Source organism: Pleurodeles waltl, chromosome 3_1, assembly GCF_031143425.1.
Source record: "Pleurodeles waltl isolate 20211129_DDA chromosome 3_1, aPleWal1.hap1.20221129, whole genome shotgun sequence".
NCBI lineage: Eukaryota > Metazoa > Chordata > Amphibia > Caudata > Salamandridae > Pleurodeles > Pleurodeles waltl.
In genome coordinates this window covers 313,514,287-313,527,323 of record NC_090440.1, presented here as the reverse complement: position 1 = coordinate 313,527,323, position 13,037 = coordinate 313,514,287, and the positions used below count along the sequence as shown (strand labels likewise).

General features: G+C 44.7%; 1 protein-coding gene across 4 annotated transcripts in view; it reads right to left on the bottom strand.

Annotated features, from left to right (window-relative positions):
* MYO5A (myosin VA) overlaps nucleotides 1-13,037 on the bottom strand; it is a 571,522-nt gene that overhangs the window by 179,029 nt on the left and 379,456 nt on the right. For all 4 annotated transcript variants that reach the window (XM_069222454.1, XM_069222456.1, XM_069222457.1 and 1 more), the window contains exon 14: nucleotides 7,741-7,824. In XM_069222454.1, the coding sequence (XP_069078555.1) occupies nucleotides 7,741-7,824 (84 nt within the window). The remainder of the gene's footprint in view (nucleotides 1-7,740; nucleotides 7,825-13,037) is intronic.

Here is a 13,037-nt window from a genome sequence, read left to right as displayed (position 1 = left end):
GACGCCGGCCTCGACGTCTGCGACGCCGGAGAAAACACAAGAGGCTGCACCACCTCAATCACTGACGCCTGACCAGGCGAAGTCGGTGACGCCGGAGAGGGCAACGGCGTCGATGGATGCGGCGTGACCGTGGGGCTGACCTCCCAAGTCCTCCGACGCCGAGCCGAAGGTGATCTCGAACGAGACTCCTTGCTGGAATGACGTCGTGAGTCTCTACGGCGCCGGGAGTCTCGATGACGCCGGTGAGACCTTGGCGAAGAAGACTTCTTATGATGTTTCTCCTTCTTCTTTGACTTTGCCATGAATAACTTGGCCTCACGCTCTTTGAGGGCCTTCGGATTCATGTGTTGACATGAATCGCAAGTCGAGACGTCGTGGTCGGAGCTCAAACACCATAGACAGTCGGAGTGAGGATCTGTAACTGACATCTTGCCCCCACACTCTCGACAGGGCTTGAAACCCGACTTCCTCTGAGACATTATTACCGCAGAGAAGACTACGCAGCAGACAATACACTGTAACCACGAAGGTAACAGTAGCTCCCTCGAAGATAACCGTTTCGAATGCACGGAAAAAAGGGAACTGTCATCGGCACGTCGGCGAGGACCTCTTATTGCCTGTATGACGTCAGACGGCGTCGCGTGGGCTAGAGTGACGTCCTCGTCGACGTGCAGAGACTAGTAAGAAGATTTCCGTTGAATGCTGGCGCCATGGGAGTATTCATCAGGTGAGGAATCCACAGGTAGTTGTGTCCATCAGAAGGTGATGGCTTACAGAGGTCTGAGATGGCACCTGGCGGCTGCAGCCCACCTCTGGTTTATTGGGAGAGACACCTCACACTGTGTTTTTGAAACATGCTTTACCAGGGACTTGTTCTTTTGCATGAAAAACCTCTTAGGGGACTATAGTGAAGATAGGTTGTACTTTTCTTTTTCTTCCATGGATCCTTGAAGCCACCTGTCCTTGGTTCCAAGAGAGAGAGTCACATGATCAGATTTACACTGCAGACACTCTCCTGGTCATAAACAATGTAAACAAATGCAACAAACGTCCACACCTGCTGTAAAATGTGTATATAAAGAACTGACACCTACGTGGGAGTTACATACGGAAATGTGGACCCCCCGCTGCTTGTTTACAATGCAGGGTCCATCAAATAGTTAGTTTCCTCTTAAATGCTGAGGAATTTTTCAGAAGTCTTGCCTTCATTAAGAGAAGGTGGTGAAGCACCTTTTAGTAATACAAACAAAATCAGTTGTCTCCAGGAGATAATTTCTAGAAAAATTATTCTGAACTGGGCATACAGTCTGGAACAGTGAACGGGGACAAATGTTCGGAATCCTATAGAGGCGCCCCGTAAGAACGATGCACACGCTTGAAACTTAAGTGCATACATGAATATCTTGCAAGCTGAATGTCAACAGCCAAATAATTTTACATCTCTAAAAATGTTTATGGGACCACAGTAAAGGCATGGAATATATGATTTCTGCATTTTGCTTTTCTCTGCTCGGTCATGTAATTTAACAAAAATCAATTCATGATGCTGAGCGAAATATGTTTATGAAAATAGCACGGCTGAGCAGCACAGAAAGCAGAGAGGTATTCTCAAGACCAATAACAGCATGTTTTTTAAGAAGCTGGAGCCAAGGAAAACATATTTGCACGATACCTTTAATAATAATGATCTGCTACACATACTGTGACGATGATCAGCATCGGCAAAGAAAAGAAAAGGCAAGGCCAGCACAATGATGGATGTGGGTGCATGCTGCATCATCACGTAAGCACACGTACATAAGTCATGAGGCTATGGTATTATGACATATATGTGCAAATGCTTCACCATGCATGCGCATGTATGCTTTACAAAGCTGACATTTTGTGACTATACAGTTCCAATGTGATGAACGTCTACTTTAGAGCGGTGAATCAAAATGGTTTAAAACTTCTTCTTTTTTGTTAACAAAAGTGTAGCCCAGCAGCAGCAGCAGAATGCAGCCATCACTGCATCACCACGTCTGTGCATGCCTACATCAAGAGTGGGCACCATTTCTTTTTTCATTTAGCGTTCTATGACTGCATATGCCATACAGAGCGGCAAATACAAAAATGATTATTTTCATTTGCATAAAAGTGCTACTTTTGAAAACAGGGTGGTCTGGCAGCAAATGACAGCTGCCCGGAACTCCAAATAAATTGGAAACAAATGTTTTATTATAAGAACCGTGAGTGGTGATGGCAGCAACGTAGGACTGGGTGGGGGTGGGGGGTAATTGGAGAGTGGGTGTGGGGAGCAACAGACAAGCTTAACGTCGAGAGGGGAGAGAAGCCATTAAAAAAAATGTTTAAAAAAAAAAAAAAGATGCGATGGGGAAAGCAATGGACAGGGTGTGGGATAGAGCGGATGAGCAACACAGAGGACGTGGAGTGGGGTGAGAATTGAGGAGGAAAGAAAAAAGTAAACGCACAGTGTAGAAAGGAAAAAAAATCAGGTACACTCAAGTGGACTGCAGATAGCAACGGAAAAAAAGAGTTACCCTGAATTTGTACAGTGAGAACATAGAAGTCACCCAGTCACAAGAATGGTAAAAAAAAAGCTATGCCCCAAGGGAGAGGCAAGCATAAGAAAAGGAAGGAAAGCCAGTAAACGTTGAACAAGAAGCAAGCAATTGAGATTGACAAGACAGCCAACCAATCGTAAACTACAGGCTTACCCTAAACCCACTGTAAGTATCGGTCTTCAATGACAGACACGTAACAGCTAAAAGCTGTCTGTAGGCGAGACCTAATAAGAACAAAATAAACGGGACAGGATTTCTCTGCTCCGGCCCACCAACACATCCTTCACACTCCAAAAAGCAGAACTGCTCTCAGTCCAGCCCTGCCAAGTTTCCCAGATCCAGGCGTGATGTGCGGCTCCATTCCCGGTTATTCTTTGAATTCTGGGGCTTGTATCTTTGTTTTTTTCCATTATGAAACAGGATTACAAGTCCCAGGTTTTAAAGAAAAAACATTACACGGACTAGAGCAGCACAACACTCATGGACCGCGGAAACTTGGCAGCTGCTAGTAACAGTTCAAGAGTATTCAGCGCAGAGTAGTTTCAAAATAGCTTAAAGACAGACTATAAAGACAGGCTGCACATCTGGGGCAGAGGTAGTCAGTTTGGTCTAGGATGTATCTTGTCCAAACGGGCAAACTCACTTACTAGGACGAATGCTTCCCTGGGCGCAGCTACCTGCAGGTCTGCTTCTGTCTGGATTGATGACTTTTGATGCTGCAATCAAGTGAGTAATTTATGTGCTCTTCCCGGGTGAGCAGTACTAGACGTTTGATCGGGAAATGCAGTGGAAAATGAAACGCAACCTTTTTTTTGGTCCCCCACAAACAGTAACTCGGAACACAGACTGACCAAGAAAAAACATTGATAACACCAGAGACTGAATTCTAATGTGTGTCATAGTCAATAGCAATTCTCATTGTATATACCTAGTTGAAAGGAAAGTGTCATTCTGAATGCACGGTTTTTGCAGAACGGATTGCTAGCAGACAACTCTAACTGCTCACTTTAGTGGAACCTCCGCTCCACCAAGCCACTGAACGGCTGCACTTTCACATAACACCACTGTTCAGCTGTTAGTTTGTTTTCTGAAAACAAGCATTAGCTTAGCACGCGAGGGCCCAGGGCCTCGAACATGCAAGGTTTTCCATGTGTGCGTCACACAGACTCTGCATGAAAGCAATTGGGCCATGCATTGTGGAGCAGACTTAGCATTTCTTCCCGCTGTCTGCTACGTGTCACTTCAAACTGTGCCCATGCAGGGATAAATGCAGGTTAGAAAAGGTAAATGCTGTATTGCAGAGTTTGTTTACCTTCTGGTGATCAGGAAAATCAAACCCAGGGAAAGAAAACGAAAGCAAATCAGTTTCAAATGCAATGTAAATATATCAAACTAGATGAGGAACACCAAATCATTTTTACACAACGTTTAAACTTGATAAATTGCTCTATACACCTTAGCATCCGCATTGATTTAGGGGGGACACAATAGCCAGTTCGTGTGATTAGGGCCGCGGTGTCTGGTTTTTGATTTCCAGAAGCGTTAACATAGTAAATGTCTACATGTACATATGGGTTTCATTACATCGTTCGTAACCTAAATATGAAAGATGTGTGATGAGTAAAGGGAGAAACTACCCCATATAAGTAAAAGGATGCCGTATGCCACTGAAGCTCTGAACAGTAGCACTGTCCATTAAGTCATGAAATTCCAAGTCTAAAATGATTACGTTTTTCCATTTCTGAAGGAGCCTAAATACTTCTGTTTCCAACATCTTGTGGTAAATGTTTATTATCTTTGACTTGCACTTACCCTTCTGTGCTCAGCAGGCGTGTGAGTTAAATATTCCAATCTAGCAGGTCGTGCACACATTCAACGGTGAAAGGCTGACGGGGACTGCTGGCGACACTTACAGAAAGGATTCGCGTCTTTGAAGGATGCAGTGAGAGAGGTGCCGGAGTACAACCCAGGAGACTGCTTACCCATGAAGCCACGCTTTCACAAAGGTTGCACATGGTGACAGCTAGTTTGAGATTATCTAGTTCTTCGTGGTCCAGAGCGTTCTTACTGGGTCATTAAGAGTACTCAGCTACTGCAGCCAGGGCTTTATTGCCAGAATTTATGGTTACCCTTAAAGATTATTTGTTAACATTTTTGGACGAGAATTAAGCCTGAACTGTATACAGTAAAGTATTCGTAGGAATCAAATCGTTGTTTGGAAAGAAACTCTATTTGTTTCTAATAATAATACAACAATAGATTTAGAAATGCAGAAAAAAACAACAGTAATAACGGTTTATTTGCACAGTTTACTGTACTAATCTGTAATAAGAAATCACATCAGTCATGGGACCATTTCAAATCGGAAATGAAGAGGGGCTCTGCCCTCATGACAAAAGCAGATGATTGACATTTACTTGGCAGTGTAAACCAGGATGATAGAAAGGCTTTAAAATCATGATGGTGCGTCTGTAATCTCATCTCAGCTTTAGTCCCAAACACGTTCAAGAGGCAGTAATAAAAACAACAGGGGCCCCGTTAAGATGAGAAATACAGATTTATGCTCGGACCAACAACTAAGTGGTATCTGGCAAGAGCATGGTGGGAACCCCACTGGACCTTCAGAGTTGGCACTCATTGTTTGATCACTGCTAGTCACACACCTCAACTGGGTGCCTTGAGAACACGGTAAACCGACCTTTTATTAGTTGGATCTTAAATTCAACTTGACCTATCCACAAGTATTGTCAGGTTGCTATGATTGAAACAGGGCAGGCACCAATCCCAAGACAGCTTTGTGAGTGTTTCCCATGGCTCTTAATATTGCGTGTATTAAACGTTCGTAAGAAAGAAAAAACTAGCAAGTTCCACTAATTATGCAATGACGAGCGAATGAGGGGTGGACATCCTATGCAAGATCTTTTGCCAACTCAAGCCAGCCTCAAAATTACTCAAGATCAATCAGTAATAATAGAAATTACCAAACAAAGTCTAGGTGAATCGTGGTTAAACATATGTCTAGGTACCCAAATCGTGAAAGAAGAATAAAGTCAGAGAGAGCTAAAAAAAAAACTATGTAGCAATATAATGATCAAGCCATTCAAGAGGGGCTGGAGGCTAATTACGGCATTTTAGATTTGTCAAACTTTATAGAAGATTTCTGCAGATTGCATAAGGTTGGTGATACGAGTGACAAGACTAATAGAAAGAATGGCCATTCTGATGGCAAATGCCAATAGAATAAGGTGTTCAAGTAGTTACAGAAAACATTTTCTTCGGTTTATTTTAGCGACTGACACATCTAATTTGAAAAAGCCCTGTAGCAGACTGCCATTTTCTTTATTTTATGGGAAGACCGAGGGTTGTGAGAATAAGATATGGTAGGTGGATATTCCTCTAGACCATATGCCACTAGAGGTGGCAAAGAATTGTGGATTATGGCCAAGAATTGGTCTGTACACGTTGATATCTATGCATTGTCAGAGACAGAACCAGACCCTCTGGTTATCAAATAATTCTATAGCAGCATGTCTTGTGTGATGCAACTGGTGGCCTTGTGTTTAAAATCACCAACGCCTGCAAAAGTGTTTGCATATGTGTGTGGGATTTCCCGAGGTGCTAAATGCTACTGCAAGAAAACAGAGGCAAATACTAACTTGTGAAGAATGCAAAGAACCATGCAGGATAGTGAAATTGTGAACTCAATTTTGGACATTTACTTGCATCATGCCTCTGCAGATGAATAGGGCTCTTCTTGGTAGTCCATAACCCTGGAAGGCAATCAACATTTACCTAAACGGATCTTTAACTTGCAATGAGAAATATCTTCTTGTTGCATGGAAATCAGTGTGAGGTAACTGTGCCTAGTAATTACTATCTTTATTGAAGTCCCTACACGTGTAGATGAATTTTGGATGCAGAGGGACTGAATGTTGCATTGAAAATTGTTTACTGATGTTCCTGCTTCACAGTTACAGACCCTCCAGAAAAAAATGGAAAGGGAAAAACCCCACAAACTGCATGTTTGTTGAGTTGGCACTCGATGCTGAGCTCATCACATGCTTAATGTTGTAGAATGCTAATGCATACCCTACTCTTAGAGAGGTGAGATCTAAAATCATGGCCTGTAGCTCTCCTGCACAGTGTTGTATGTCAGCACTCTAAAACCAGTGTCATGAACTGCATCAAAATAAGAGTGTATTTCAAATAGAACATGATCTGCTCCTGTGCCACCAATCAGATTTGTTGTTATTGTTAGTTGTTACTTGTATGAGGCAGTGAGAACAGAAGTGGGCAACTGACCAGCACACGTTTTGAAACCATCTCTTGAATAGTACAGCTCTATGCTGTGTGAGTGTGTGCATATGCATATATGTGTGAGAGCATGACTGTTAAATACGCCCTTGGTACCGGCTGAAAGTGGCGTACTGTTAGCATCCATAGTACACGAATGCCCACACCAGTCCGCTGGAAGTGTAACAGACCTTAAATAATGGTGGAAAAGCCTGGCAATGATAAGCTTTTGGTCTGAGAAATTTGCTCTATTTTCCTCTAGGAGACTACCCTCGTTCATCATGCATCTTGCAGACATGAGTTGTACCCACAGATGTATTTGCTGCTCATCCATATACAATTCCATCCTGCTCTCCATAGCAACTTTTAATTTGCAGCAATTATTTTCTTTTGCCTAGGCAGCAAATTAATTCGGAGGAGAACAATGTTTTCCTTGCAGGACATGTATATATCGATTCACTCCTCATTATTTGTTTGTTCTAAATTCATAAAAGGAGCAGTAATAACGATCTCACTTTTGCCTTCAAGCACTCCAACCTGAATAAACCCATGTATTTCAACGAGGATCCATTATTTAACTGTGCATGACAATTGTACCTACAAACCTCAAGTAAAACATTATCCAAAGTGTAACAAAAGATTATTACATAAACATTAACTTAGTTTGAATTTAGATCACTAGAACTGTTAGTATGACTTGTTCGGGTAGACGTTACTTTTATATTTCAAATATACTGCAATGTACAATCAAAGGAGGCACAGCATTTTTCATCCAGTTAATATTCTGAAAGATCTTAGAAATAATTGCGAAACTGTTCTACATTCAAGGAAAGATCTGACAAGGCTTCATTTATACAAGAAAATAATTCATCCGAACACTAACCTTACTTGATTTAATAACCTTGATTTGTTCGTCAAACACAGTATCCTTGTTCTTTTCCAAAAAACCATCACACTGATACTCAACCTAAAAATAAACGAAACACGTTTTATTTTGCCATGCTTATTAGTTTAGAAAGAGGCTTATTTAAAATATTAGAAGATGACTTTCATACAAAGAATATCATTTTGTTTATGGAAGTAAACTTGAGTAACAGCAAAATTAAACATTTGCAATTCATGATGGTAGTGCAATCAAATCCGGGTTGAGCAGCTGTCGAATTGCAAAAAACAGGCAAAAACGATCCACATACTGCCAGTGAACATTTAGTAATCTCCCTCCAAAATAGTTTATGGGGGGCGTGGTCTGGCCGTGGGTTATGATGGGTGTGCAGCATTAATTCCCCAACGAACCATTCAATTTGTGGCCCCACAGGGACAAAAGACGCTTCCAGTGGTGCCTGAATGGGGGAGATCTTTGGTTGAGAACACTGGGGTCAGCAGATGGATGCCTGATGGAGGAGGTGATGTGGGTCTAGTGGGGAATGGCGACTCCTGACCTCGAGGTGATGCCCTTGAGGCCTGGTTGATCAGGCGCTGAGATCGGGTGGGCAAGAGATGGAGCGGCTTCAGGATGATGAGCTTAGAGGCCCATACGGATGGGTGCCGGGAGGCCATGGCTCCTGAATGCACAGCCTGGCTGCGGGGCACAAGGAGCCCTTGGGGCTGCTACCACCGAACACTATGGTGTGGCGGCAGAGATCAGAAGCGGCCGATGTGAGGCTAAAAGAAGGCAGTGAGAGCTTCATGGCCAAAGATCATATATGGAAGACCCTCTGTACAGTGAGGAGAGGTGGGAATCATATTGTCTAAGATGGGCTCCTTGAGATCATCACACTGTGTCAGCATGAGACCTAAAACTAGTAAGGAACTTCAAAATGGTGCAGCAGACGCACTCCACATGCCTTTAATTGACAAAAGACGAGTGACTGATTGTAGGAGGCTGGCTTGTAGTGGGTACCAGAGGTACTTACACCTTGTGCCAGGTCCAGTTATCCCTTATTAGTGTAGAAGAGGTGTTTCTAGCAGCTAATGCTGATAGGAGGTAGCTATGGCAAAGCAGCTATACCACTGCTGTCATATGCACAATATCATAAGAAAACACAATACACAGATATACTAAAAATAAAGATACTTTATTTTATGACAATATGCCAAAAGTATCTCAGTGAGTACCCTCAGTATGAGGATGAGAAATATACACAAGCTATATGTACACAAACCAAAATTATGCAGGTTATAGCAAGAAAAGTAATGCAAGCAGTGTAAAGTTACAATAGATTGCAATAGGAGCACATAGGTATAGGGGCAACACAAACCATATACTCCAAAAGTGGAATGCGCATCACAAATGGACCCCAAACCTATGTGAGCTTGTGGAGGGTCGCTGGGACTGTAAGAAAACAGTGAGGGTTAGAAAAATAGCCCACCCCAAGACCCTGAAAGGTAGGTGTAAAGTGCACCTACAACCCCCAGAGAGCACAGAAGTCGTGATAGGGGGATTCTGCAAGGAAAACCAACACCAGTAATGCAACAACAGTGGATTTCCGGACCTGAGTACCTTTAAGACAAGGGGACCAAGTCCGAGATTTGCGACAGTGTAGAGAGTGGGCAGGAGCCCAGAAAATGCCTGCTGAGGGTGCAAGGAAGCTGCCACCAGATGGAAGAAGCTTGGTGTTTTGCAAGAACGAAGAGGACTAGGAACTTCCCCTTTGGAGGATGGATGTCCCACGTAGTGAAGAAGCTTGCAGAGGTGTTCCCACACAGAAAGACCGCAAACAAGCCTTGCTAGCTGCAAGGGTCGCGGTCAGGGTTTTTGAATGCTGCTGCGGACCAGGATGTCGCCACTTGGATGAGGAGAGAGAGGGGGCGCCCAGCAAGTCAGGGAGCCCTCACAGAAGCAGGCAGCACCCGCAGAAGTACCGGAACAGGCACGTAGAAGAAAAGTGAACTGGAGTCCACCCGAAGTCACAAAAGGGAGTTCCACGACGCCAGAGGACAACTCAGAAGGTTGTGCACTGCAGGTTAGAGTGTTGGTGACCCAGGCTTGGCTGTGCACGAAGTAAATCCTGGAAGAGTGCACAGGAGCCGGAGCAGCTGCAAATCACGCAGTACCCAGCAATGCAGTCTGGCGTGGGACGGCAAGGGCTTAACTCCACCAAACTTGGACTGAAGAGTCACTGGACTGTGGGAGTCACTTGGACAGAGTTGCTGAGTTCCAGGGACCATGCTCGTCACGCTGAGAGGGGACCCAGAGTCTTTTGTTGCCTGCGGTTGCAGGGGGAAGATTCCGTCGACCCACAGGAGATTTCTTCAGAGCTCCTGGTGCAAAAAGGAGGCAGGCTACCCCCAGAGCATGCACCACCTGGAAACAGTCGAGAAAGCCGGCAGGATGAAGTGATACAAGGTTGCTAGTAGTCATCTGGCTACTTTGTTGCAGTTTTGCAGGCATCCTGAGCAGTCAGCGGTCGATCCTTTGGCAGAAGGTGTTGAGGGAGATACAGAGGAACTCTGGTGAGCTCTTGCATTCGTTATCTGAAGAATTCCCCAAAGCAGAGACCCTAAATAGCCAGAAAAGGAGGTTTGGCTACCAAGGAAGGAGGATTGGCTACTAAGAGAGGTAAGAGCCTATCAGAAGGAGTCTCTGACGTCACCTGCTGGCACTGGCCACTCAGAGCAGTCCAGTGTGCCAGTAACACCTCTGTTTCCAAGATGGCAGAGGTCTGGGGCACACTGGAGGAGCTCTGGGCACCTCCCCTGGGAGGTGCAGGTCAGGGGAGTGGTCACTTCCCTTTCCTTTGTCCAGTTTCGTGCCAAAGCAGGGCTGGGGATCCCTAAACCGGTGTAGACTGGCTTATGCAGAGATGGGCAGCATTGGTGCCCATCAAAGCATTTCCAGAGGCTGGGGGAGGCTACTACTCCCCAGCCATCACACCTATTTCCAAAGGGAGAGGGTGTTACACCCTCTCTCAGAGGAAATCCTTTGTTCTGCCTTCCTGGGCTAGGGCTTCCTGGACCCCAGGAGGGCAGAAACCTGGCTGAGGGGTTGGCAGCAGCAGCAGCTGCAGTGGAGACCCTGGAAAGGCAGTTTGGCAGAACCCGGGTTCTGTGCTAGAGACCCGGGGATCATGGAATTGTCTCCCCCATGCCATAATGGCATTGGGGGACAATTCCACGATCTTAGACATGTTACATGGCCATGTTTGGAGTTACCATTGTGACGCTATACATAGGTAGTGACCTATGTATAGTGCACGCGTGTAATGGTATCCCCGCACTCACAAAGTCCGGGGAATTTGCCCTGAACAATGCGGGGGCACCTTGGCTAGTGCCAGGGTGCCCACACACTAAGTAACTTTGCACCCAACCTTCACCAGGTGAAGGTTAGACATATAGGTGGCTTAGAAGTTACTTAAGTGCAGTGGTCAATGGCTGTGAAATAACGTGGACGTTATTTCACTCAGGCTGCACTGGCAGGCCTGTATAAGAATTGTCAGATCTCCCTATGGATGGCAAAAAAAATGCTGCAGCCCATAGGGATCTCCTGGAACCCCAATACCCTGGGTACCTCAGTACTATATACTAGGGAATTATATGGGTGTACCAGTATGCAAATGTGAATTGGTGAAATTGGTCACTAGCCTGTTAGTGACAATTTGGAAAGCAGAGAGAGCATAACCACTGAGGTTCTGGTTAGCAGAGCCTCAGTGAGACAGTTAGTCATCACACAGGGAACACATACAGGGCACATACTTATGAGCACTGGGGTCCTGCCTGGCAGAGTCTCAGTGACACATAGACTAAAACAACATATATACAGTGCAATATGGGGGTAACATGCCAGGCAAGATGGTACTTTCCTACACTGATTAGCTGGGCGCAATCTCTAAAGGGGAGACCCCCTGGAAGTGCCTATTTATAATTATGGAGCAGCTCTGGTTGATGCTCGTCTTCCCTCTTCTCTTATACTTCATGCAAGATTCGAAGCCCAGGGGTGACTCTTATTTGGTTTAGGCCAGTGCCTCTGAAGAAACCCAGCAAAAAACGGTTTAAAATCTACTTAGGCCCACAAAAAGAGAGACCCATCGGCCCGGGTATCAACGGTGGAGAGTGCCGTGAGTCTTTGGCAACATTCAAAGCTGTAGACAAATCCCTGCCCACTAAAATGTTACTGAAAAAGTCTGATTTAGTTGAGACTGAAAATATTTAAGTCCGAACTAGCAGAAGTGATCCAATTTGGACCAGGTAACATATCTAGAGGAGTTGCACGCAGATCTGGGTAAAAATAACCCTTATCTCCAAACTGATGTTGATGCTGCTGGCACCAGAGTTGCCGAAGCTGAACATAAAATTCAGCAACTTAAACAGAATACTCAGAACCTTAAAGAACAGATCCATGCCAAGGAGACTCAAGCAGGGATAGCAACCCTAAGACTTGAAGACTTAGAAAATCATACCGAAGAGAGAATCTGCAAGTTTGAGGCCAGCAGGAGAACTTAACAACATTAGTGAGGGGCGTCTTCTCTACCCTGCATGATGACCAACTGGAGATGAAACTAGACAGATGGCATTGAGTTAGTTGGCGAGGTATGGGAAACATTTGTAGACTGCTACTTTGCAGATTCTAGTGAAATTCTATGACTTTGAACTTAAGGAGAAGACATTACCATCAGCACTAGAGTGAAACAGCGTCAGCTACCTAAACTAAAACGGTGCACTTTTTCAGGATGTTGCTCCATCAACCTTGGGGCATTGTCATGAGTTCCATCCCATCATGGACAAACTATGACAAAACAGAATATGCTACAGCATTCAGCCTCACCTTTGAATTCAGCAACAAGAATTATGAGACGGCACGACTCTTTGAGGCGGCTTGAATCATGAGTTTATGGATGGAGGCTCAAGCACCTGGCAATTTTTTTGTGCATTTCCCGCTCCTGCTGACCTAGCAGGAAATGCATAATGGGGCAGGTGGGAAGGAGACTGCACTGGCAGTCTCCTGACTGAAGGAGTTTGGCGGGCGGCCTTTTCCGCCCACCAAACTCGCAATTAGGGCCTCAGTGTTGTAACTTTGTGCAATGAAATCTCTGATTCATCTACATTACAATCTGCTTTACATTCCTCTAAGGAATTAATTCTCCTGTTATGAACATGTCAGGGATCATAAGGCAGGCCCCACTCTGTTGTGTTGAAAAGGGTACCCGGTAAAGTGCTGGTCTAAATGTGGGATTAAAACAGATG